General features: G+C 41.0%; 1 protein-coding gene across 2 annotated transcripts in view; it reads right to left on the bottom strand.

Moving 5' to 3' along the window:
- pebp4 (phosphatidylethanolamine binding protein 4) overlaps positions 1–27,827 on the bottom strand; it is a 60,837-nt gene that overhangs the window by 7,841 nt on the left and 25,169 nt on the right. Inside the window, exons 4-5 of one of the 2 annotated variants that reach the window (XM_033618970.2) lie at positions 27,280–27,378; positions 1,067–1,112 (exon numbers count right to left, since the gene is read on the bottom strand). In XM_033618970.2, coding sequence (XP_033474861.1) covers positions 1,067–1,112; positions 27,280–27,378 — 145 coding nt within the window. The remainder of the gene's footprint in view (positions 1–1,066; positions 1,113–27,279; positions 27,379–27,827) is intronic. The other variant, XM_033618971.2, reaches the window with a different exon arrangement.

Raw genomic sequence — 27,827 nt, 5'->3', positions numbered from 1 at the left:
CTGCTGCAAAACAATGGCAGGTAGGAACTAAAATTACCCAGGGGCAAGGGGTCATGAAGGAACAAGTTTAATGTTACACATAAACAATAATAAAATTAAGTTACAAGTACACTTTGCAGGAATTGCTGGTTAGTATTTGTAAACAGTATCGGCAGCCATAGTGAAAGCCAACCTCAGATTCACTTGGCGTTTTGCCTCGCTATATTTGCATTTTTTTGGCGCTGTGTCTGCGATTTCTACAACTCCATCTTGGTTGCATGCTGCTTATGGTTTAACACCTGGTCGCTACTTTTTAATAAAGTCCCCATCTCAACTGCACACAGTGCCCAGAAGATCCTGAACACAATCAAATAAAAAGGAAATAAGAAAGCAGGGTCTCAGCAGATAAAACACATCGCCACACATTTCTAGTGGGTCATACGTGATAATTAAGAGGGATTAATTTTGTATGAGTCTACACCAGGGATGCTCACATTGTTTTGCCCGAGGGCTTCTTTTGCAGAATGACAGAGGGCCAGGGGCCAGTTCAAAAAACATTTTTTTTTTTTGCTGTTGATGTTTGCTGTTCTTACTCGTCTTTCTCAAGAGGCAAATCCAGTTGCAGAAAGCCCACACAGGTCAGGTGTTTGCAGGGGCGTTTCTAAGATTTGAGGACATTCAGGGGTTAGCCAGACCTCTCCTGGGGGTCTGATGGATCCTCCCCTGACATTACTTTTTTTACTTGTTGATGCTTTTGCACTCTGGCACATTATTTACATTAAAGGTAAAAAATCCCAGTTTGAATCAATTTGTTTTGATTGTGAAATAGAAAATGGTCAGCGGGCCAGCTGGCACCCTATTGGAGTCCAGATTTGGCCCACGAGCCGTAACACGTGTATCAGGAAAATCCTGCACAGTATACCTTTAAATTAAATCACTGAAACTGATGATGATATAAAAACTATTGTCAACTAAACTAAACTAAATCAATCAATAAGTAAATAAAGCTTACACAACATTAATGAGTATGATAGGTAATTTATGTAAACCACAATTTAATGAATGAGCAACTGAAAACCATTCTTACCAGTGATGGTTGTCCCTTGTATCTGTCCTCTCTTGAGTGCACTGCCCTGGTAATAAAAACACAGAGTCGGTCAGACAAAGCATTTGAAGTTCAGGCAGGTAGTTAGGTCAGTTCACTTTTGGGTCAAAGACCATTAACAAGAAAGAAAATATGGTGAGCTATTACACCTCTTCCTACAACACTATCTAATGCCAGTATTCCCTTAGTTTTGTGCTCTCACAGCCAAATATTCTGCACTCGCTTATCTCAGTGGTCAGTCCTTGAATTAGCACCACCTACCAACTAGAGAGAGGCTGGAGAGGCCATTTAATTCCCCGGCCAATTTTATCTGGAGCAAGTTTTGTTATAGTCTAACCTGCTGACTTTTGACTAAATCACACATATATTGTCATATTAATGGATTTTAGCAAGAATGGATTCAATAAACACTGAGACTCGGGTGATGATTGGAAAAAGACAATCATTTGTCGCTAGTAATCTAAAAATAAAAAAAGACAGCTCCCAAGCAAATTAAACCACTGAGTACATTTCCAGGTAGTAATTTCCCATATTATTAATTGTATATTAACTTCCTGTTGCCTAGAAACAGACATCATGTCACCTGGTGTGAAGCACAGATATTTTTCATAAGCATTTTCTACTGTATATTTGTCAGGTTAAACTCCCTCATCCCCAGGAAGCACACAGTCAGCCACTGCAAATTGCACACAGGATTGTTTGTTTAATAGACTTGGCTGCTTACTGCAAGACGGCTGCATCCTTGAGTGGGAGGGAAAGGACTAAATATGTTGTCTGTGAAATGGCCCAAAACCCACTTGAGGTAAGCATGGAAGTCCCCATCACAGGCATCAAATATCTGGTCTCAGCACCTATTTCTGTCCTCTCTTTCTCCACACACAGGCTCCCCCCACAGGGTAACACAGGTACTGTGTTACTAGACAGCGTGCGAGGACAAAAAACATGCAGGACATGTTGTTTCCCCCCCCCGGTCTAATTGGATCCTTATGTTGAAATGGACAAAATACAGTTTATAGTAGTATAGAAACATTAAGCCACATTCCTCAGTGGGGACATGGACTTAACCAATTCAGAACATAAATACGTATTTTGTAGAGTTTATATCATCTTGGGAATGCTGCAAACACATTTTGCACTCAGCAATTATAATTATTTTTAAAAAAGGAAATTAAAATAATACAGTGTTGTAAACACAACTTGAGCCCCCGATTTCAGTTATCTCATAAATAACTTCACTGTAGTGTTTGGTTTATAGTCTTGACAAGGAAACAGAAAGATTTTGTTTGCTTTCTTGTCATATGTGAAGAGCTAGGAAACTGGACCCATCACAAATGCTGTCTGGAGCAGAACATGGTACACAGTGCCAATTAAAATGTTTCAACTCTATTGTCATAAGTACATAATGTGTCTGTAAATCTGTGCCAGAATGACTGAGATACACTTTGTAATGAATCATAATTTTATCATTTATATTTGACTCTTTCAGTACAAAATGTAGCGGCAGCAAAGCATGTGTCCTCTATTGTGCATCATCTCATCTATAATCCTGTGACTGCTGTTTAGGAGGTTTAGCAGTAAGTATTTGAGTGCAGAGCACAAGTGTTTACACAGCCTGGTGAAATTCTGGAGATTAGTTTCAACTGTGAGTATCTTCATCCACTGATCAGTGAGAAAAAAAGCTTTATTTAGAAATAGCAAGAGTCCTGCAGCCTGCAGGATCCAAACCCATTGCCATAGCAACAGGTAGTCAACATTTGAGCATGCAACATTTTCCCACATCTTAATGCTCGGCTCTCGCTCACTCTCCACGGCACCCTCTGCCCTTTTAATTTCATTACAATACATAGAGTAAAAACAACAGCAAATGAATGCAAAATTTTAACTCAGCCAAATAATGAAAGATAAGTCAATCATATGCAGAATTCACATAGGATTACATATATTAATATTCTCAAGATATACAAACCTTGAGAATAATCAGTTTTGTGTTTACAGTGTTTTCATCTATTCCAAAGCAGAGCTGGTGTCACAGTAGCTGCGACAGGGCAGGGCGGTGTCGAGGTCACTGACACTTGCTGCTCACTGGGGAGTGACAGACTTGCTCACACTAATCTACAAGACATTCTCACATGGTGGGCAGCCTCCCTCAGGGACCCTGATGTGGGGGCGTGACAGAGAGCGTGAAAAGTTCTGACCACCTAATGATTGACAGCTGCTCGCCATGGTGATTGTGTTTTGTGTATTAAGAAAGGTTCAACTTACTGACTTTAATATGTAGGCCTATATCATGTTAATCTTGCAGTATTGTTATAATTAGAATCTTAAATGTTAAGATACATGGCTAAAACATAAAATGCAACAACAGCACGTGAATGGACTAAAATGATGACTCCAATGATTGAAGCATTACTTGAGCAATTGGAAATCATTGTAGTTTGACCTAATTAAATTTACCTAATGCCTCACGACCCTGCTGAATGATTTCCTTGGTAACCCCACCCATGCAAAATCTGGGAGTGATGATGTCATAAATTAGGAATACATAATGATAACAAGGCTCACACAGTGTCCGCTGGAGCCACCAATGAGCTCGTGAACAAGTACTTACATTGTAGGTCTCTGGTTGAAGTTACTTCAGCTACAGTTTTGCTGCATGGATGATAGATGTTATGGCTGCTTGCACCACAGAAAGTTTTTCATATAGTAAATCCATTACAGCTTTGTTAGAGGGAATCAAAAGCAACATCACACATTGATGAAGTTAATCTAAGATCGATTATATCCTCAGCTAGGATGATACTCTGAGCTCTGGGTTAGAAAAGTCAAAAGCGTTGAGACTCCGAACCCAAGACACTCGAAACTCCCCAATAAAACAAGAACAGTGTCAACAGTATGCACTCTATACACAAAGGTAAATATTTTAATACAGACATCACGTCTGGTGACAAATCTCAAACCAAATGTCATAGGAAAAGTCTAAAATAGATTAATTAAAATATGGTTTAATTACTATATACATCAATGTCAGAATAAACTGTGCAGTTATTTTGGGACTTTCTGTGCTGGCCTTAAGCCGAGGATCAGAGTTACATTACATAAGGTGATTGACGATTGTATTTGTTCAGTACTGTTTGCCCATAATACAGATATACAGATCTACTAGTCACTTCTTGTCTCTGTAAGCAGTTTGTTTTTATCTTCAAGCACTTGGTTGAAAAGCAGCAGAATATTAAAATGTGCATCTTTACCACGGGAGCCCGATAGAGTACTCACGGCTGCTGTGTCAGTGTTTCAACTGTTGGAAATTTGCAAGTTATGTCATTACAACAGCTGAAAGTTGAAAAACACTAGGAAGTGCCGCTTCATTATCTATGCAGTTACCAAGGAACCCACTATCAGGGTTTCTAAATATTTTCTCATCCAGGCGCTACACTTAAAATTCATATGTTTATGAGTCACATAATGTCTTCGAGGTTCAATCATTCATAGAGCTGAATATACAACACCAACTCAGTTTGTGGCCATATTGTATGTTTTGGATTGTTGTGCACACAACCTTAATATGTATTCATTAATTTATACTTACTTAAACACATATTTACAAGAGATAAATGTTTGCTCTTTAAACTCATCATGCGTGGGAGATAAAAGTTACATACATACATATACAGTATATCATATAACAGGGTCATATTATAAAGTTCTGCAATTAAGATGACAGAGAGAAGCTCAGCACTGTTGCAATGAGGTACGATTTGAAGACTGTGGAAAGTATTCTGAATAAATAATAAATAACCACAAATAATTCCTACCACCAAACCTTAAACCCTGACAATCATCAAACTGTCACTCATTACAGCAGTCATGAAGGTTTCATTGCCAATCATTTAATCTATAGTTTGCATAATGTCACAGTCTTTTTTATTTATTTAGTCGAGGGAAAAGCCAAACTCTTTTTATATCCAAATGTAAATGAAACAAACTCAGACTGACACAAATGACCTGAAATGAATTCAAGTGAGAGTTATTAGTTCAAACCAAATGTGACTATACTTTGCATCCTCACACGAGGGGAATACCCATTCTTGTGGCTGTGATAGTGAATCACACACTCAGCAGTGTGGGAGAGGCAGAAACTGACAGAGAAATAAAAACCAAAAGCATCAAAATGGCTGGTACATTTCATAAATTTAACAAAAAAAAGAACATACTCTGAAGCTTATAGTTATGTCTCTTTTCAAACGGAGAGCGTTACGTTTGATATAAGAGACTCTGTGAGCAATAAACTTGAGTGGGAGAGAGAAATTATGGCTGAATCAGAGGAGGCCTGGACTTTGTATTAATGCTTTGTTTCTGTTGTTAACTTACTCATACATATCAAATACAAATTTAAATCGTGACAATACCGTTGCTTTCATATTTTTTTGTACTGTGTTGACGTTGCTGGAAACGGTCCAGCCATCTACTGATATATTTATGGCAGCAGGGGGTGTAGTGAGTAGGGACACCACCTTTCAAAGGCCTAAGTTCAAGAGTCTGCAACAGGAACCATGTTATCTGGTAACCCATAAAAAAGTCCCTACAAGCTGTGGTATAGCTAACCCTGACCTTTGATCTTCCTGTGGAGGGCAATCATGATAAACAGCATTGTGGATTTGAGTATAAAAATTACTGTACAAAGAATTGATTGAACATATAATCCACCACAATCCAAAATTTCCACAGTAGATTTCTTCATTTGTCTCTGCTCTGTTCAAATGTAGGAGCCCGTCCCCACTCTAGATAGTAGCTCTAACTAATGTTAGTCCAGCTGCGGTGTTACGGACACTTCATGCTGCCTCTCCCTGTTGTTCATCGTGGCCCAGCTTGCCTTCATGTTTTACTGACTCTATTTCACACTCTGACTCAGACAAAAGCAGAAAGGATCCCGAGCAACCTACACGTTATGAGCAATGAATAATTCTGAAAATCTGGAAAAAGCAATGCAGCAGAGCTTTTTTCTCTGTGGGTCACGTTATAGCCTGATACTCCAACCACCAATATTCAGCGCAAACAACTCTGGCTCTCAGTTCCAAGTGAAGTACAACCAAGGCTGATCCAGACCATAACCATAATCATAATCCACACAATTAAATTCTTGGAAATGATCATTGTTGGGACATTGATGTCCTCCCTGTGGGTCTTAAAGTGGCCAGTTATCACCAAGGTAAGCCTGCTCAACATGTGAAATGAAACTCAGTATTATACATGAGTTGTTAACTCCTCCAAGCCTAACAGAAGATGAGCAGTGTGTTTGTATAATGCGTCTACATAACTTCCGCTGGGAATCCTCTGACAAGAGGTAGGAGTCCGCGAGGAGGTGGTGAGTAGGTGCAGGGGTGCGGTTTCACCAGGAATACCCACTTGCCCAAGAACCCTTCTCCTTCTCTGTGTGGGTGAGTGCTTCCCTTTGTCAGTTACTCATGCACCTCCTTGTATACACACCACTTCCCTCCCCCTCCCTTGCACACCCTGTAAACCCACACCTACGACAATCAGCACCCACGTCCTTCTAATACAGTTCTGAGAGCATCATTCTCCCTTTTACTTGCAGTCAGGCTAACAGACGGGGAGAGAGAGCATGACAGATGGTGTTCACAGCTCTATTTCTGAGGCTGGACTTGTACCGCCACAGCCACCCCCCCCCCCTGCCCCCCCCCCTTGCCTATTCCACTCAAGCCAAGTGCTTATGACTGCCTCCTCATCTTCGCCTCAGTAATCAGCCCATTCATTTGCAGGGTTATTGTGAATTAAAAGTCTGTGTCTCACAAGGAACCTCACCGTTTACAGGTTAAACACAGTTTTTTTTCTCCAAGAGAAAACAGTAAGAATCACATGACTGCTCAACTAGGGGATTTAGTTATCTTCAGGAAGAAAATACATTGAGTTTCTGGTTTTAACAACCTTATTTATTCTAGGAGTTCAGTGTAATCTGTCACTTGGGAGTTTAAAATGACTGGATGACTAGATCCTCTGGTATGATGACTAAAAGGAGACCAGTGAGATCACCTGACTTAGAGTTTACGAACATTGTGTGCTACAATTTTCTGACAAAAGATTTAGCAACTTATATAACAACTGAGAATACTTAGTTACTCATGATCCCATTTTATTTTCCTGTCATATCAACACCATCCACCCATGCGCTGTCTAACCCACTTATCCTGTTCAGGGTTGCAGGGGGGCTGGAGCTTATCCCAGCATACACCGAGAGAGAAGTCTGTGACATACTGAACAGGTTTGTCACAATCTATCACAGGTCTAACATTTCAAGCTGTGCCCCAATTCAAAGGCTGGTTCTTCAAAAACATTAAACAACACTTAAAGTAAAGCTGAATTTGTTTTTAACAGCAAAGAGGTGTATGCGACACATAGAGCATATCTATGATTTAGAGTATGGGGAGAGATAGTTTGTACATCACTTTCAACATGAAGGTGTCTGAGGCTAGCGGCTAACAGTGTTAACTCCATAAGCTGTGCTAACAATGACATCAGTGCTGACAGAGCTACTATTGTTACCTGGGGGAAAACCTGAGGCTGGGCGCTACACTTCTGCAGCTACGCCATTCTGAGATCCGAGGTAATTGCCCTGTGAGTGCAACGCAGAATGGCAGTGATGCGCTAGCCTGTAGAATACACTTACAGGGACGCACACTACCGCAGGGCTACCGCAAAAACCCACAGAGAAGCTCGGATGACAACACACACAGAGGGAGCCTGACTTCATTCTCTGCTCAGAACACCAATTCTCCAATTTATCTTTACAAAGCAAACAGTGCTTTTCTGCTATATTAATGCTCTGAATGTTGTGTACAGCTCCTTTAAATGCATTGATGTTGTGCAGTACCACTGCTGTGGTACATGTTGCTTGCGCAGTGTTGTCGACTGCAGTTCTGCCATAAGGCAATTGCTATAGGTAAAAAAAAAGCTTGGTTGTTATTTCACCTCACCTCTGCACAATCCTTACGATCTACTGTCTGTCCAATTTCTTAGTCCTAACTCTCAGGCTACAGCAACCCTATCATGGTGTAGTGGACACTCTGAGCTTTGCAGAATGCTATGGCTCCACTCACCTTCCTGGTGACATATATTTTTCAGCCTGGACTTTATGCTTCCGGATTACTATCTATCAGCTACCTCGTTAACATTGATTGAGCATAGCAACAACAAGCCACTTTATGTAATGGTCCGGGCTGCCACTCAGCCTTCAATCATCAGTCCCTCCTTTATGTAGATGGTCATCTAACTGCACCACCCTACGCCACCACTACTAAAACTGCAAAGAAAAGTCTTAGCTGACACTGAAAAGAGACTGGAGGTCGATGCATTGCCCTGAATTTGGTGGCAAGGAAGAAGCCAGGCACTGGGCAAAAAAATTCCACTACCAGAGTCAGGTGACCATTTAGCCCCACAGCCCTATCAGTCACATCAGACCACTAAGCTTTCATTGGTGGTCAGTATGGCTTGGGAGAACATGGTGACATCGATGAACAGATTCAGGCCTGGAAACAACCAACTTAGACACAAACGGCAACCTCTGAGGAGGAAAAAATGAAGCCAACGTGGAACTGCCACAACCTGCTGCTCCTCAAATGGCCACTAGAGGCTGGCTCCAAGAGAGAGTCAATCCCCACAGACCTCCATGTTAAAATGCCCAACTATACAGCAGAAAAAAAAACATGTATACAGCTTGGCACAAAAAGTTTTGGTTTCTATAGCTAATTTCGTCCTTCACAGTGAATCACCAGTTTAAACAGTAGTAAGGCTTAAAGTTATGCATAACAACCATTGACAAGTTGCTACCACAACGACAATGTTGGGTAGGTAACATAACCATGACCCCAGCAAACTCTCTGTTTTTTTTTGTGTGTGTGCCCCTTTGTATCAGCCTGTGTCCCACCCCCAGACTTGGAGATGTTTGTGGGTCCATAAAGACAGCACAGGTAGAACTCTTCATGAGTTTTCTTTTTCCTCAGTAGCAGTTAATGAAATTTGAGTCACGGGGTGGAAAACTGAACGACCTGATCAGATCAGACTGATGGATTAGAGGAGCAGATGCTGCAGAGGCAAGTGAATAAAACTTAGACCCAGTGCAATGAACAGTTACTTTTACTTTGACTGTACGGTGTTCTGCTGCTCCATCTGTGCCTAGAGTACACTCAGCACCCTGACAACGCAGTGCAATGTATAACTGAACGCTATTTTCCAACAGCGCTCCTAATACACGGTCCAGCTCCAAAAATAACAAATCAATAGATGGCAGCAAATGTTATCGTGGTGGCCACGATGAAAGAGCTTGTCAACTTCTGTAAGGTTTGACACAAGTCAACACGACTAATGCCATCTGCAGACAAGCATGCATCTTAGTCAAGTCATTGTAGCGATTCTTGTGTGGTATAGACACGCTGAGGCCAGCGTAAGGAACCCCCTCCAGGAACCAGGAGCACATCTGAAACCACATTTATGGGGAGCTCTATGGCATAACATTCCAGCAATGCTTTCCCATTGTAGTCTATGACTTTCACTTATAGAGGCCATAGGGGGTCTCTGTGGACTGTAACACAACCCGTATGGTCACAGACTTCCTAGAGTTGCTTTTCACTTAATGGTTTCTATTTCCATAAACAATGGCCCACAGTTCACCTCTGTGAAAGTCATGAGGGAAAGGGCAATCAAACTCGTATATATGGCTCTGTAACTGAGGCAAAACAAGTGTGAAGAGACTGAACCAGGTGCTGAAGAATGGTATTAGAGCTCAGCTAACAGATGGCTTCACCCTTTTAACTGCACTGCAAACCCAAACTACATCATATTCCTCCACTGGAAGCTTTCCTCAAAAGCTGGTCTGTGGCCTATGCAGGTCACAATTAGCTGGGACCTGCTATCTTCTTCAAAATAGCACACAAACAGACGTTGGCAAAACCCAGTGCTGAATGAATGGGGAGTAATGTCAGCCTTTATTTTATAGCAAGCAACCTTTACTTCTTGGTTGAACAGCTGGCAGATGTGTGTGGCATATAGCATGTGCACGGTATGTTTTATTCATGTTTTGCAAAGTACAATTAGCGATGTAGTTGTTTTGCCTGGGTCTAAACCTTTGAATCTGCCCACTCCACTGACTTTAAGGTGACTCATTTGTCTGGTATCGTGACATAAAACAGCAGTTTCTCAGTTAGAATTTTTTTAAAAATCGCCAATGAGTGCTGCGGGGTAACTGAATTAGCTAATTGGCTCTACAGGTGGGATTAACACCTTTGCCATGTGTTGTCAAACAGTGCATTGGAACAAATGAGTAGTAATAACAATGACGGCGAACGCTGTAATGTTAGACAAGATAGATGCTGCTATCAAGGCTGTTCTAAATCCTGTCTTTTCAATATTGCCCAACATCGTAGTTTGTGTATACTTTGCTCCACTCTTCTCGTGGTATGTTATATAGATATGTTGGCATAACTACGTATCAGTGTGGACTTAAAATCACGTGGTTTTAGGTGGATACTGGGGTGTCTAGTAAGTGGTTTGGGAAAATCAAATCCACCTTCCTCCGCCTGTCTGACATTGTGATCCATGGACCCAATGTCAGACTGATGATGCAAACAGAGCAAACGAGTTGACAATTCTGTTTGATATAAGGTGTGTGGTTGCTTCCCCCACTCCAAATCAAATATGGAAAATACCATAACAATAAAAATAAATCAAACTTGAAACCAGAATTACTGCCTCACAGTTCTTTGCCACCATGAACCAGTAAAGATTCACTTACAGTTTACATCTATGTCTGTAAAAACATGGATGCCTCACACACATCTTACCCCCGAAAGCACAGAAGAGCTATAAAATCAGCAATGTTTTAAGGACAGCACCCAAGATTAGTGACACCAATTCAATCTCTGACCAAATGTCTCCCCTCTGTTCCTGAGTTATGACATTGAGTAACGGCCAGAAAAAGTGTTTTTGCAGAACATTATGGTTTCACAGCAAAGTTGACCTTTAACCTTTTGTATAATCACAATTGTATTAAATGGCAGAATCTGATTCAACTCAGGTAATACTGTGTTGGGTACAGCCCTAGATCACAGAGACCTTGAACTTTAACCACCAAGTTCTAATCAGTTCGCTTGTGAGTCCAAGTGGATATTCATGCCAAACCAGCTCAGTGGCCTTGTGGTAGAGTGTCCGCCCTGAGACTGGGAGGTCGTGGGTTCGATCCCCGGCCGGGTCATACCAAAGACTATAAAAATGGGACCCATTGCCTCCCTGCTTGGCACTCAGCATCAAGGGTTGGAATTGGGGGGTTAGATCACCACATGATTCCCGAGCGCGGCACCGCTGCTGCTCACCACTCCCTCAGGGGATGGGTCAAATGCGGAGAACAAATTTCACACACTCAGGTGTGTGACAATCAGTGGAACTTTACCTTTACCTAAATTTGATAAAAATTCCCTCAAGGCCTTCTTGAGACATTACGATCCCAAGAATGAGACGGACGCAAGGTCACAGTGACTTTGAACTCTGACCACCAGATTCTTATCAGTTCATTGTTGAGTCTAAGTGGACATTTGTGTCAAATTTGAAGAACTTCTCTCAAGGGGCTCTTGAAATATTGTGTTCATGAGATTGAGGTGGATACAAAGTAACAATGACCTTGACCTTTAAGCACCAAAATCTAATCAATTCATTCTTAAGTCCAGGTGGATGTTTGTGCCAAATTTGAAAAAAATCCCCTCAAGGTTTTCTTGAAGAAATGAGACAGATGATGTTACAGGGACCTTCAACCACCAAAAGGTAATCAGTTCATCCTTATATCCATGTGGATGTTTGTGTCAAAGTTGAAGAAATACCCTCATTACATTCTTGAGATATCATGGTTAGAGAATGAGACAGGCCAACAGATGGACCAATGGACCGATGGACAGATGGACTGATGGACGTACAGATGGAAAGCCCAAAAACATAATGCCTCTGGCCACAGCTGTCACCGGCGCAGGGCAAGGCATAATTAAATAAGTCAATGCAATAAATAAATAATACCGTACAGGTTAAATTCCGATTTTCATAGAGATTTTTTAAAATGTAATTTATTAATTGTTAAAATAAACTTCTAAATTTTCTTTTTAACAGGAAGAAATGTGATAACATTGACCACTATTAAATTAAACACAAACCTAATAATAGTTTTTTCTGGAGTCTCTGGTCATGGTAAATGAGCCTATGTTGTGAAAAAGCCTAATGGGCTTGAGTCTGGGTTGACTGGTTGGTAGAGCAACCTAATGGTGATCAGCTGAGCGGGATGGATTGGCCTCAGCAGGACGGGGTGAAAGCCAGTGGGGGAGTCACCCATGATCTGCTCCAGTGCATCAACAAATTAACTCACTTAACAATAGCCTGCTGGACTAATGGCTTCAGTAAAGAAACTCATTTGGCTTTGGTAATGAACTGAGTTGGAAACATAAACAGTCCAGTTATTAAGTGAACTCCAGCCATCACTGACATCACTGTGATGTACCAAACCTACACTACACCGACCGGGCTCATTAGTGAGGAGGCATACTATTACTCAAATCACTGACTTAAGAAACTAGCCACCCAAACTCATTATCACACTCATCTATTCAGTCTAATTTGCATAAATTACAAATATGCCTTAACAAAGTGGCCGTGCTGGGTTGGTCATCTCATTCTCATAGAGCAGATTGGACCTAACAGGGCAGAGTACAGGCCACAGTGAGAGTGTTTTAATAAGATAATTTCAACCAACCTGGGTGCTGCTTCCGAGCCCTCGCAAGCTCCTGTGTGTGTGACTATGGGTGCTGATGAGTCTGTACTTTAGTACTGTTGAGGGAAGCCCAAGCCTGAGTTCCCAAGGTAACAGTCGGTTTGAGTGGGGGCTGGCTGACTCATTTGAAGGGAATCCTGGAACCTGAACAAGGCTGCCCACTCGCCCCACCCCCAGCTTCATCAGCACAACAAGCAAACAAGGCGCTGACATGTCCCCATATAGGGCTACCCACTGACGGGGGTGGCACTGGAAAATCCCAGCCTGAGCTTGCCTACAAGTAGCATCAGAAGACACGCACACACCAGCACGAGGCCTCACTGCTCCATGGCTACAGCGGTTTCCGGCGGTAACAACAGAAATCCACAGAGATGGTAAATTAATAGGTTATAATAGAGTTGTATGCCCACAAATACATCCAGGCACGTGCTGGATTTTGATTAATACATGAGAGGATGGGGGAGATGTAAGGGGGTGGGAGAGGAAGAGAAGACTAAGCTTATTAAGACAGTCAGCGGCATAGAATTAAAACAGTTTTTTTGAAGTGAGAACGGTGACACAAAATAAATGAGTATTGAGGCGTTGTGGGCCTGGGCGTGGAGGAGGAGGAATAGAGAAGTGAGAGGAAGAGGTGGAGGATGAAGGAGGAGTAGGTGGACAAGAGAACGAACTCTTTGCCCACACAATTAATCTAATTATTAAGAAATTAAAAAAGATCAACAGGCGTGTAATTGACCACTTAATTAGTTCAAGGTTAGTCTATTCTTTTGACTTTGGAAGGACGGGGGGCTACGGTGCAACTACACCGGAAAATTTGGGTGACATATCCCACAAATTGCAAAGACTGATAAACTCATAAATGGCCACAATTGTTCCCAAATGGATGTGGCATAGTTTTCCAAATGTGAAACAGTAGTTTTATGTATTATTAATCTAACATTGTGTTAACCATAGAAAATGAGGCAACATGCCTTTTAAAAACTGAATAACAATTTTAGAAACAGTAAAATCTGGCCATCAGACAAAACTGTACATGCAGTCAGTAATCTCTGCTGCTGAGAGTAGCCATTTGATATGCTTCTGTCCGCGGTTATATCTGTTGATAACTCTATAGTTCATTCAGTGTCTTTAGTCATTAACAACTGAGAGCTGGTACAAAGGGATTTAAGAGGCAGCATTACTGTTTTGAATCGCTGGATGTTTAATTCTTCTATTATAATTGAGGCAGGAGCGAGACAGAGGTTATGGTAACTGCTGGAAACCTGTCCCACTTCACAGAAAGGTTAATGAACCTTACAAGTCCTATGGGAGATGGAGTATGCTGTTAATTTGACAAACGTGGGAAATAAATGCTTTTATGCTTTTATTGACGGTGACCAATAGCGGCCTTTGCTGAAATGAAAGGTTTTAGTCTTTTGGGTGCTTTGCTATGAGGCAAAACAATAATGTGGAATGCATTTGTTGGAAGAAACTAAGTACATAATTGTTTGAATAGCAATTTCAGGCCAAAAAGCATCTTCATTATTAATTCCTACTTTTTGGGGGAACATATACTGTGCAAAATGTACAGTAACCTAATTCATGTTATGAAACATTTGCCTTTATTCTGAATACATTTGTGGCAATGAGGGATTTTAAAAAGCTTTATTTTAAAATCTACATATTTCCACAATCCATTTTATGCACTGTTGGTCTGGGTTGCATTTTAACAGGGCACCAAGGGTATAATATACTGACAGCGGGAGAGAAACATGTGCAACAGTGTTGGCGCTACCCTGAATTGGTCTGTGGGTTAGAGGGAATCATCGCCAAAGGTGGCTGTGATACATCTGAACAGGACAGAGGTTTTAGGCACAGGACCAACTATGTATACTGTGTGCATGATTAAGAGATTAAATGGATAATCTCCTTCCCATTCAAAGAGCCTGACGGAGGCAGGGATCTGGTTTCACAAAGATAGACTTTTACCACGGCTTAAATCAAACCAACAGTTCAGAAAGACATCCAAGTTCACCAGTTGCTAAAAGCTGTGTAGTTTTTGACATCTTAGGTAAAACAAATTTTCTGTTTATCACTAAGTTCCAACTCTTTTTTTTAGAACAAGGAAATCTTTCTGGAAAAGTTCAACAGTAATGAGGACATTTCACAACTCTTTTTCTTGCCATCAGGTGACATTGGTGGTTACCTGACCCCAAAATCCTCATTCTAGAATTTGGAATTGGATTAAAGGACGACCTGTTTTCTGAACTACTGCCCCTATGGTGAGTGGTCCTGACATACCAAGTGTATGAGCCTCTGCCCCCCTGGTTTTTGTGGACTGTCACGCATTATTGGTACAAGTCAGCCCCTGTTGGCTTTTTTTTTTTTGGCCAATTCTGCATGTTAACTTGTCGTTGGAGATGGCAGAGAGCACATCTCTGATTCAAGGTCGGAGCAGGCATTGCCTGAACACGGCTCTCAACATGGAAGTGGCTGAGCTGGCGGCTAGCGGTTAATCGTGCTAACAAGGCGAACAGTGCTGACAGAGTTAACGGTGTTAACATGGGGTGGGAGGTAAAAGATCTGAATACCTCCCCCGCCCCTGATTTTAGGTAACTCATACTAGCAGATTAGAAAACTCTTTACTTCAATAATTTCAGGTTAGGGAGAGCTTGCTTTTATGTTAAAATAAACCTACGTTGAAGAGAACATCAGTCAAGTTCAAACACTTTCCATACTGTTACTTTTGCCCACATAAGCATGAGTCATTTTAAATGGTTTGAAGAAACTACTACTGCTGTCACTGTTTTGGAGAGGACTGTCTCCAGTTGCCAGCAGGTGTGATTATTACTAAGGACAAACTGCTTACCGCTCTTTTTAAACTTCACATCAGTCATTATTCTTGTGCAGCTGTCTAACTGGTATCAGCCCAGTCTAAGAGCATAACCAACACTGTCCTACCCTGATAGACTCATCTAAGGATGTCCTGACCGTATAGCCCAGTCTAACACATCTTCATGAAACCAGCCCCGGTCTTGTTCTTTTTGATACCCTCTCTTCCGAGCCAACTCGCTCTCTCTGTCTCTCACTCTTTCTTTCTCCCAGCGATACTATGGGCACTGTTTCCTGTGCCTGTGTGCGCAATGTTTGCCAGAGGAACACACAAGAATCTGAGCTCCACAATCCCTCTTAACCTTTGACCTTGGCTTATTGTTACCTGTGAGCAGCACTGTGGCAAACATGTTGTACAAGTACTATACAGCCCTGCAAGCTGTTTGTGTTCTGCAAGTATGGAGGGCAGGGGAGGAGGGAAGGAAGAGAGGGAGCTATTTAATCCCCCCCAAAGGAACTCCCCTCTCAACCCGTATCATGAACTCACAGGCAAATCGCGTTGCTGGAAGGCACACCACACACACACTGCTGTCTTTTTAATTTCATCAGCTGAAAGAAATCTATACAGTGCTTTGGAATCCGACTGAGCTGCGGAGAGAAGTGAACTATACAGCACCCTGGAATGTAAACAGGTTTCTCACCAAGTGTAGCATAAAAATACCACATTGTAACAAACCTCTTGGCTATGATAATGGTCAATAGTACAGATCAGAGGTCTTAGTAGATTTTATGGTTGTTAGTCCTACAGCATATCAATAAGAACAAGTTGAACAAATCCAGAGAACAATTCAGAGGAAATGCAGCAATGGTACACAAATTATTCAAGTGTAACACGGATGAAATGTTGGCTTCTACTGAGCGCATTGTATTGATGGTGGCTCTTTGCTTGCCATTATGAAAAGCATTATCTCCTGAGAATATTAGGAACACTGTCATTAAACCCCAGGCAGACAGTGGCTTGGTTAAGCACAGATATGGGGTTTAATCTGCAGAGATCGGACTCATCTCTTGCACAATTTTTGTTATTGTCAAGTGCTCAAAATACTCGCAAAAAACAGGAACACTAATTTAATATTCATAAAACTGAGCAAACATCTACAGATTATTGTCAAACCTCCATCACCAAGCTTGGATAACTGTGATGGCCAGACTCTTCAGATATTTATAAAATCATGTTCGACTCCAGCTGCACTGTTTCTGGCATGTGAGTGCACTTTATTTTATTATACACAATCTGAGCTGCCAGACCAGTTCTTATTATTTGTTCATTAGACAATGTAGTTCTTTGTCTATACTGCAGTTTTCTAATTTTATAGTTTGGTATAACTTTTGGAATACAAACAATCCTAATCAGTACGTAGAGTTAGACAGGCCACTATAATATCTGCCAACTTTGCATTCATAGCTGTCACACTTAATTATCATGCCAAAATAAAAGAAAATACATTGGCTGCAGGAGGTCTTTTGTGAAGTCTTTGTTTTTGTGTACAATTAACTGGCAAGCATGCTATATACTTAAGTAAGGGCTATTTTAGGTGAGCATAATTGTTAGTGAGTTGTTTTTATCAGCATGCCTCACTCCCCCTTCACCGCACCCTATCAGGAGACACCCCTAAGAGGAAGCGTTTTCCACCGCCGCGGCCCCAGCAACCCCCCGCTAACCCTGACATTTGTTCATTTACCCGCCCCTCTCTCCCCCCTTCTGGTTTTCATGCCTGCTTTCCCCCCCCTTGTCCATGTCAGTCAAAAATTGACCAGTTTACAGGGGAACAGGTAGGCAGACTCCGGCGAGCCCCCCACCTGTACCCTGAAACACATGAATTCGCATGCGGGGCCGACTGCCAGAGATCCTGCTTTACTGACTGAAGTGGAGGGTGTGGGGGGGGGGTGGGGGGGTATGACAAAGACGACAGCTTGTGTGGGGGAACATTGTCTGCGGCTGCGACTAGAAATCTTTTCAGGAAAAACAGGATTTTATACACAATGGTCGTGGGTGTGAAGAAAGGGGGCACATATTAAAAGAAGCGCCTTTATGTGTGCAGAGCTACTGGTTTTAAACTGCATTTGCATGGAGAAGGTCCAATCTGTTCTGTTTTTTTCCCCTACCAGGCTATAGTGTGACAGACTGGATCAAAGGGGGCTTTCCAGGTTGTCCTTGTTTTCTTGGAGACTAATCGTGATATATCCAGGACAGTGTGCGAGCTACAAATTAAAGTAACACACTGACACACAGTAGGCCTACTTCCTTAAATAAAATGAATGTGTAAGAGATTTAATTTCTTTCTCCCTGAGAAAGAGACTAAGATCACGTGGTAAAATCAATAGGAATTTAGTTCTCTTAGAGAAACTATTAGGCAACATGTATAATTTATGGATGATTATTTCCTCGCTGTCCAAACAGCATTCACAGCTTCTGATAGGAAACCATGGCAGCTCACGTTCTTCATGCAGTGAAACCTCCTCAATCATCTCACCACGGCAACCACAGCAGGAAGGTCAGTTGTTATAGAGATGGCAAGAGGCTTGGTAGGTTATCAGCTACAGTATCGTGTGTGTGCGTGTGTGTGTGTGTGTGTGTGTGTGTGTGTGTGTGTGTGTGTGTATGTGTGTGTTTGTTGTATGTGGACGGGGGATGGAGCTGACAATTGAGCGGAGGATTCTTATGTAATTCTCCCTTTAGGTGGCGGAGAACAGTGAGAGCAGCAGCCCACACTGAAGAAGAGCCTGTTTGTTAATAAGCTGCAAGTAAGTTAAGATCGATAGAATTATTACAGGCTGTTTGTACACAAGACCAGGGGGGTCCAGATGTAGCAGAGAGATAGGGACACAGGCCACAGTGACAGCAAGTTCAGGTACAAACTGGGCATGTCTTCCCACTAGGGTTGGGTGATTTGGCAATACTGTTTATACTGCGGGAGCTATCTGGGGCAGGCTATGTAGTAAATCAGGGCTGGATGCTTGTGTGATCTCATGATTCACACATGAATCTCATGAATAACGCTACCTTGCAAGGTAGCATGATTTGGGCAGAGATAAAGGAGGAGAATGAAGCTGTTAATACAGAAACCTGTAACAGTTGAAACTATTGTTCTGAGGAACATTAACGCTTCCATTTTGACAGAATTTTACTGTTTTGAGTGTTTGGCTTTAACTCAAATGTTGTCTCAGGGCATATGTCGCCCTATTTTTTGCGGTGTGTCCAGCATCGTTGTCAAAAGTCAGCCCTTGTCTACTTTTTTTAAGGCCGATTCAGCACGCTGAATTTGCATTGGTCCCGGCAAAGCCCGTTGATGAATGTAATCACTCTGATTGACAGTTCATCTCAGTGCACGAGAAGAACAACGGAAGTGAGGAAAGAAGAAAAAATAAAACAAAACAAAACCAAGAACAACAAAAAAAGGTCAAAGTCAAGAGGGTGTGAGATCAAAAAGAACTTGTTATATTAGCTAATAATGTGTTTTTGCTACTGAGGTCTTTAGCAGAAATGGTTCGTAACTGTTTGCGTTTTTGTTCAAGAGTGCACGATAAATATCCTTTGATCTTTCAATACCGGGTTGTGTCGTTAATGTGCTAACTGGCTGAGTAGCAATTCAAATCTGTCCTGACGGTCCTCCCGTTTCCCTTTTTGAATGACGAATACAGACTACTGCCCCCTACTGGTATGGAGAGTTATTTCCTATCATGCAGGCACAGAACGTACATGCTTGTTGGCCGTTGGCTGTAGTCTCTGCGGTGTGTTCAGGTGCAACTTTCTGGTCGGGACACAGGTGACAGCGAGCCCTCATCGCCATTTGTTCTTTAGTGTCGGTTTGGTGTGTCTGGCCCTTTAAGTGAGGCAGTTGTTTTGTTGTTTGTATGGAAGTTGCAAACAAAAGAAGTGGGGTACAGTTATTTCAAACCACTTCTTAACTGAATTCACAAAACAATTACACTATTGTGATGTAAACCGTTAATGTGATATAAAATTATGTACACTGTTATAGAAAATTTTGGCCATATCGCTCACCCCTGCTCCCCACATATCACCAGTTCCATTAGCCTCTTTTAATCTTCGTCACACAAACACACAAACCCATGCACACAGACAGCACAAACACACAGATGAAACACACATGAAAGAGTAACACGTTAGAAAAAGTCAAAAAGCTAAAAAACCTAAAAAGAAAAATCCAAGCTTAAGCTAAAAAAGCCAAATTAACAAACACTAGCATCCTGATCTGGCTGAGAGGGCTGTGAGGAGAGTCTGATGAGGTTTGTGGAGGGAATGACTTCCACAGGCTGAACTCCATGTAGTACCACCTCTGACATTTGTCTGGCTGTAGCTGACAGCAGGATGAGCACCGCTCTAAATGTTAAGCACCTCCAGCTGAGCCTCCATGTTAAGGGCCATTGTTGACTTGTACCAAGGGAGGTTTCAGATAGTCATGAAAAAAGATGAATGACCCACGTGCAAACTTTATCAGGGTCAAACTAATTCAAGCTGCAATGTAAAATGTACAATACAAAATACAAGCTGTTCTCTGACTTCCTGGTAATTTACTGAAGCATTTATTTAAGTTCAGGCATAACTCTTATTCACATACTTAGTTTACTTACTTCACACATATATCATGGAAAACAATCTGCTCAAATTCTTTACGGCGCTTCACACAATGAACATGTGTTCATGCTGTCAGTTTGAGTTTAAACAAAGGATGACAACAGGTGCACCAAGTGGAGTTTAGATTGGATAAAGTTGCTTCATATGACTTGGAGCCAGGAGGCACGTCTGTGTAAAAGTTTGTGAAACCATAAACAAGCAAACTGTTAACCTGGGTTATGAGCATGTTTAGCAACTTTGGAGGGAAAAAAAATCACATTAAAAAGGAAAATTGTTCAATTCCTTTGCGCCCACCCCCTTGTCATAAGATATGGATGTCCCGTAAGGTTATTTGTGTTTGCTGGGAAATGAAGTGCTCAACTGGATTAAAAACATACTGCATATGTTTGGAAATCTGTTTCCCTGGGCGTATGAGTGGAGTGAGCGAGCGTGAAGCAGCAGCTTGCGTCTCCTCCAAGAGAGAGGGCAGACACTCTCATCATTAGCTGGGCTACAATGTGCTCTTCTACCTGCTCCAATCTGCACAGCCAGGCTCCACTCTGACGCCAGACAGATGTTCCCAGCACGAGGTGCAAAGTACGGCGAGGGGAAACGAGAGTGAGCAGGAGAGAGGCAGAAGAATGGAAATATTCAGCAGAGTACACAATAAGAGTTTAATTATGAATAATACCAATGGTTCTTTGTTCTCACAATGAAGCTAGCTATGGTTCGTCTGGCCTTTGGGAAATTGTTTTTGGCTTCCATATGGGGGCAGCTGTCTGTCAAAAAAATAAACGCTTAAATCATAACATGCCACAGTAGGGATAATTACAGGATAAAGAACAATGCAATTGTGTATGTTTATATGCAATATTGGATAGGTATTTTGCTAAAACAAACTCTAAGGCTATCACAGAGGTTAGAAATTTAATTTCAGTACTCAGTACTATCACTTGCTGCTGCTGCTCAGATACTAATGACCTGACTGTTTGTGCAAAACTTCACATCAACTGTAACAAGATAGAGACACATACATCATTAAGTGGATATACATAAATATTTCTGTGACAAGACAAAGAGGAGCAGCCTTGACTGAAGGACTGTTCTGGATGCACTTTTTAAGGATAAGCTGAGTGCTCAGTGTAAAACCTCCTGAAAAAACCCAAACTAATTCATCCCTCTGCAAGTATTGTCTGTGCAGCCACAACCTAATATAGCTCTCTCACATGAACTTGCTAATGCTCATAAAAAAGCCCTATCATTCCACTGGTTGACGCACAGTATTTCTTCAATATAATCAAAGCTACACAAACAGTACCGGGTGCAATAAAAACTCATTTTTGGGGAGGGGATTTGGCCTGTTGATGCTAATTGTTGATAATAACAAAGAAACAAACTAAGACCAGTGTTGTCCCTTTGAGAGGAAAACATTAAATGAAATGCAGTAAGGAATTACACGCCTAATAGTTTGCAGTTAAAGGACATCTTGAGGTGTGGAGCAGACGATCTCTGCAGGCCGCAGAATTCACAAACACAAAGCCAGCTGGTCTGATACAGTCACAATACTTCACTGTTTGTATTTGCCTGACCAGCAGCAGAACACAAGCTCTGTCCCCCTTCGGGAGCTGCAACAACAGAGATGAATGTTAAAAGCATGCATGTCCCTCATGCACCATAATAATGAGCACAGCATGCTGTGTGCTGAACTGTCCAACTGGCCTTCAATTAGCCAGGGAGAGGAAGTTAACAAACATATGACGGCTTCCAGTCCAAAGACCTTTGAGAAGCGGATCTGGAAATTTACTGACTGAACAGGACACTGAATGACCACAGCCCGAGCAGATCACAATGGATCATGAACCTCTTGTCTTGTTTAAAATGTATCTCATATAGCTTGTCAATAAGACAAATGCAATCCAATCCAATCAACAAAGCGTATTGCCTTAATGCTTTTGCTCCTGGTGGATACTCGCACAGTGTAATTTATTTTTTATAGAATCACTTTGCAAAAAAGTAATTTTAGGCAGTGAAACTGTCATGGAGGCAAACCCTCAGCAGAGAAACTTCATACATCATAAAAAGTAAGAAATCCATAAAAACCTAAGGCTATACATCGCCATTTAAATGGGATTTTACAGCGATAATGAACACCTTGGCTTTTCTCAGAGCAGTAAAGAGCTTTAGCAGGAGCACTCTTTAGCAAGTTCACATTGCATCATGTTGACTCACAAACTGCCAAAACTGTAATGAGAGAATAAGTATTAACAAGTAAAAGTAAGACCCAGTGCTGTATTTGTATAAGCTGCCTCTATTCAGATACTAATGATTTGCTTGTTACAGTAATTATCGCTGCGAGACCGTACCGGAACATCTGCATTGATTTACACTCTGGGAGAGCACAGAGAGGGAGGGAGAGGCTCACAATCTGGAATTCGACTTCGAGAGCTAGACAACAATCTGTTGATGGTTATTTTGGTAATTGTCCATAATTGATGTAAAACACAGAGTGTGTTGCAGAAGATTCTAAATTACTGTTTCTGTAGCTCGAGGGGTCAGTGAAAATGGGCAGTTGCGATGAAAATGCATATACAGCATCTAATAATGTGAGTTCTAAAAGGAACTGGACAGCTGGTGGGAGAAGACGAGACACCTAGCCGCACAGTTTACACTTAACTGCTGGAGTAAATTGTTCTTGGCAGTCAATAGCAATAATGTGATAAATGATACCGCCAGTTAAATAAAAGATTTGACACTGAACATAAACACTAAAATGTGATTGTTTCACATGTCTAGTTGAGTGATTATTATGCACATTTAGAAATGTGTGTTCATGCTTACATGGATTAACTAATGTATAAATACAGTTAGTAAGTTAGTGAATGTGCCCAGCTCATACCAAATATGCTGCTATAGGAGTTGTTTCTGGCTTACAAAGCCAAAATGTTGTAGGTACGTATTTAGTAGAGTTGCACAATATGAGGAAAATACACGATGATATCATTGTGATGACAACATTACTTATGGTAAATAAACAGGTATTAAAGTGTACTGTGCTCTGCCTTTCTGCTACTTTCAGTATACTGCTAAAACCCAACACATTACTTGTTAAATTAAAAAAAAATGAAAATAAACTATTTTCAAATTGAACAATAAACTAAACACAAAAGGCACAAAAATCCCTGAGTGCAATATCACAGTATTTAGTGATGTGTTAATCATGCAAGTTCACACTGCAATGAAATTTTATTAACATTAGATTTTTGCAGCCACAAATAATTCTATTTATGATGCAGAAACGCATAACAAGAAAGTGGGTTGGGCAATATATCGTTGTTATATCGATAATGTGACATGAGACTACATATCGTCTTATATTTTGAATATAGTAATATTTTAAGTGTCTTTTCCTGGTGTTAAAGGCTACATTACAGTAATGTGATGTAATTTTCTGAACTTACCAGACTGTTCTATTATTTGCCTTTGCCTTAGTCATAATATTCACTTTACTTATGATTATTTACCAAAAATCTAATTGTGTAAATATTTATATGATATAATCATAGTATTGATATCAAGGTAATTGGTCAAATATATCGTGATTTTTGATTTTCTCCATATCGCACAGCCCTACAAGAAAACCACTAAAAATAAAACCAAAGCAAGCAAGACAGCCAAATCCAGTTAGAGCTTGTTACATCTACAGCTAGCCATGGCTAAAGCTAAATTTAAATTTAAATCTTAGAGTCTTATATGTACCTGTTTCCTGTACATAAATTATTTCGATTTTAATGAACCAACACTTCAGTAATTTAGTTTGTCACCCCACATAAACAAGATAGTAACTAACTCCTGCCTTTGAGAGTAAAAACAGCTAGTCTAGTCTTGCTGAAAAAAAAAGCCTAGCTTAGCAGAGGAGCAGTAACTGCTACTAAATATTAGTAAACGTGGATGTTTGTGGGTCTTTTCTATGTCAGTGTTTTATTGCTGCAAAGTTATCCTCTGTGCAAGTCAGTCTGAAAACTTTGGCTTTTCTCTTGTTGTCTCTGCCTTTGTAGAGCAGATTTGTCATACAAGACAATAAATTCTTACATTAAGGCTGCAACTAATGATTTTTTTCATTGACGATTAATCTGAGGACTATTTTCACAATCACATGATTGGTTCTTTGGTCTATAAAAAGTCAGAAAATGGTGAAAAAAAATTTCTATCAGTGTTTCCTAAAGCCCAAGACAACATCCACAAATGTCTTGTTTGTCCACAACCCAAATATATTCAGTAAACTGTCATCAAGGAGTAAAGCAACTATGAAATATTCACATTTAAAATGCTGGATTTAGAGAATTTGGATATTTTTCTAAAAATAACATTACTCAAACCAATTAATCAAACATCAGATTAGGTGGCAATTAATTTAATACTTGACAAATGATTAATTAATCATTGCAGCTGTATATAACACAAAAATGTTCTCTCTTTGAAACATAATTCAAAATTTTTTAATCATCCCTCCAGAATTTAAGGATATTTTTTAGAAAAGTGTTCCAAGTGTAACAATCAAAGCCCTTCCTCTTCATGAAAACCAATAAACCTGCCTGTTTCTATAGCTAATGCTAAATTCTGCTCCACATAAGGCTCCACACTGTAGCTGTGGATGAGTACTTTAAGTATGTGAGGCACTGCACAGTGTGTGACAACAAATATCAGGCTCTCAAACACCTCTCTCTGCGGTTAAAGAGGGTTTTGGCATGGCTGACACGTAGTGAGGAGATCCTCAGCACATGTTTTGATAAGTGAAGCGCTGGCTACATAATTCAGCTCAAAGCAAGGTGAGTGATGAGTCTATAATACACGGGGTAGTCCAGTGCGTCCTTGTTCTGTTGCCATCGCTTCTCTAATGAGACCTCGGCTGAAGAATCAGTGTAAATCTATGGTGCCGCGCTGCTCAGTCCAGCCTGACCTCACTTCACTCTTGGCTGCATTAAGGAAATCTTTTACCTTCTTAGCTGTGGCTATGGATAAAGAATACACACTAATTATGGAAACATCTACAAACTGGGGCAAGACTGCATGACCTTGGACTAATGAATATATATGAAAAGTATATGGCTGCTGCAGCCTGTGCTGTTTGACGAGTGAGGATCAAAACACTGATCCATTTGACATTTGAAAGCATGACCCCTGACTTCAACTAAAGAAACTACTTTGCTTTACAAATAAATCTACCATCAAACACATTGCCAGAAAGTGATTTAAATGCGTGTCACTGTACAGCACTTCACTCTCCTCACTTTATATACAGAAGAAAATTACAGAGAACAAATGAATCATTTCTCAATCATCTTTCTCACTAGTTTATCCTTTTTTGTAGAATTATATATATGTATTAATTCATAAATTGACCTACATTGCTGTCTAAATCACGACTGCCCTGAAACTAAAATCCAACACATTCACATTGACACTTGAAAAAACAAAACTGAGGTTGTGTGATGTCACCTCGCCACCCTGGTCAATTAAACACCTCCCACTACAGGTTGGCATCACTCAAAAGGCTCATTAACCCTTCTGACCAACCACCAGTCACAATCAGAAAAACATCCCGTCACACTGGCCAATCCCTACATGGGCAACGCAGGTCAACACCCACACAAGTGACAGGAAATTGAATTGCTAGAGAGAATGTGGTCTGTCTGAGCACTTGAAAGACATCTGTTTATTCACAGCTGGTCACACGGCCAGGCAGACTTTATGGGCTCAAAAATAAGAAGCAAAGGTGATGCCTAATGCAATTTCATAAGTGGAAATTACTTGTTTTTTTGTATTTGATGTATGTGAGTGATATGAGGTAAAGAGTCTCACAGGCAGGCAGGAACCTGGTTGCATAAATCATTTCTAAAGCGCAGCGCTGATGAGCTGAATCACAAAATTCTGAATTCATACCCATTGAGAGGTTTACTAAAATATATACCCCAGATACATCACATTTGGATCTTCGAATCAATATGGCATTTACTTTAGTGTACAACTACGCTTTATAAAATGAAACGGGAGCAGTAATACATCGCTGAAGCGTCTTTGTGTGGTTGTTTTTCAGACCACTAGTCTTAATCTACTGGGTTGATCTCCCAGTTCCCGCGGGATTATAAAATGTCTGCAAACCTCCAAATATTTGAGGCAATCAACAACTCAACACGCATTTGGCGTTAGAATGCAAGAATGTGAAAACACACAAACGAATGGATAAAAAGGAGTGAAATATGAAGAGAAATAAGGGGATCGGAGCGGTGCCCATTTCGGGGGTGTAAAATATGGAGAAGTGTGGATCATTGGGGGAGCTGCTCTGCCTGGGGGAACAGATGAAGGGAGGACACTCTGCCAAGATCTCTCCACTGGAGGGGGAGCTGAGGGACTGGAGCTCTATGGGAGAAAGAGTGTGCGCCTCGCATGCTGCTCTCCTCAATCTCAGTCTCACACGCCTGCATTGACACGTCCCAGGCTCTCTGCAGCAGAGGGAAATTGCTGCTGACAGGGCCTTGCAAACTTTCACAGCCATTTAGAAAGACTTACTCCCACACTTTTGTCACAGGCATTTATTGCACAAGATACATGATATGAAAAATTAACATTTTTTGAACTTGGCATCCTTTTTTTCACCAAGTTAGGCTTAAAAACCATTCATAATTTTTCAGCCTTGCGATCGGCCCTAGTGCAGATGTAAACACGAGACATGCCAAGCGAGACCCCGAGATTATGAAAATGCATAATTTTCACCAAAAAAAAAAAAAAAAAAAAAAAAAAACACCAAATGCTACTTCATAAATTTGTACCATATGAGCTCCTAATCCAATAACAAATGCTGTCCGTGTCACCATCACCAAAACACGTGGCTGTTTTTACGTGAGAGCAGAGGTTACTGCAGACTTACTGTACCTGCACGTTCGTGACCAGCCAGTGCCTCCAGAAAGCAGCTGTTGGTTTGGTGCGGCTCGGAGCATCAGGATCAACCATCACCAGAACATACATCTTTTTCTGCAAACAGAGAGGGATTCATACATTACAGCTTTTAATACAGACAACGTGCTTAACTGCACTACCACACACATTGTGATTGGCCCAGAGGCAGTTCCAGTAACAGCGGTACCTGATCCCTTTCGCTTTCTAAACGCAGCCATGTGCTGTTTGTGCATCACATTGCCCAAGGCTTGACAGCCATCTCTGCAGCGAACAACACTTAGTTTAAATACTTCAAAACAGATGCTTCACTTTATTTCCTTAGCTTTATTAAAACTAAAAATGCTGAAAAGCACGAATTTCACTCTATTCATAATTTTATTCTATTCATAAAAATGGTGGTTTTGATTTTTACTTAGTTACTTGATTTGTCGACACAAGGCTGATAAACAGTTCATACCAGAAGGTTGGGTGCCTTTTGTTGGCTTGACACATAATCTTAACACAGTCTTACTTCAGCTGTCAAG

This window comes from Epinephelus lanceolatus, chromosome 9 (assembly GCF_041903045.1).
Source record: "Epinephelus lanceolatus isolate andai-2023 chromosome 9, ASM4190304v1, whole genome shotgun sequence".
Classification (NCBI taxonomy): domain Eukaryota; kingdom Metazoa; phylum Chordata; class Actinopteri; order Perciformes; family Serranidae; genus Epinephelus; species Epinephelus lanceolatus.
Note: the sequence above shows the minus strand (reverse complement) of the source record. Positions and strands in the feature narration are given on the sequence as shown.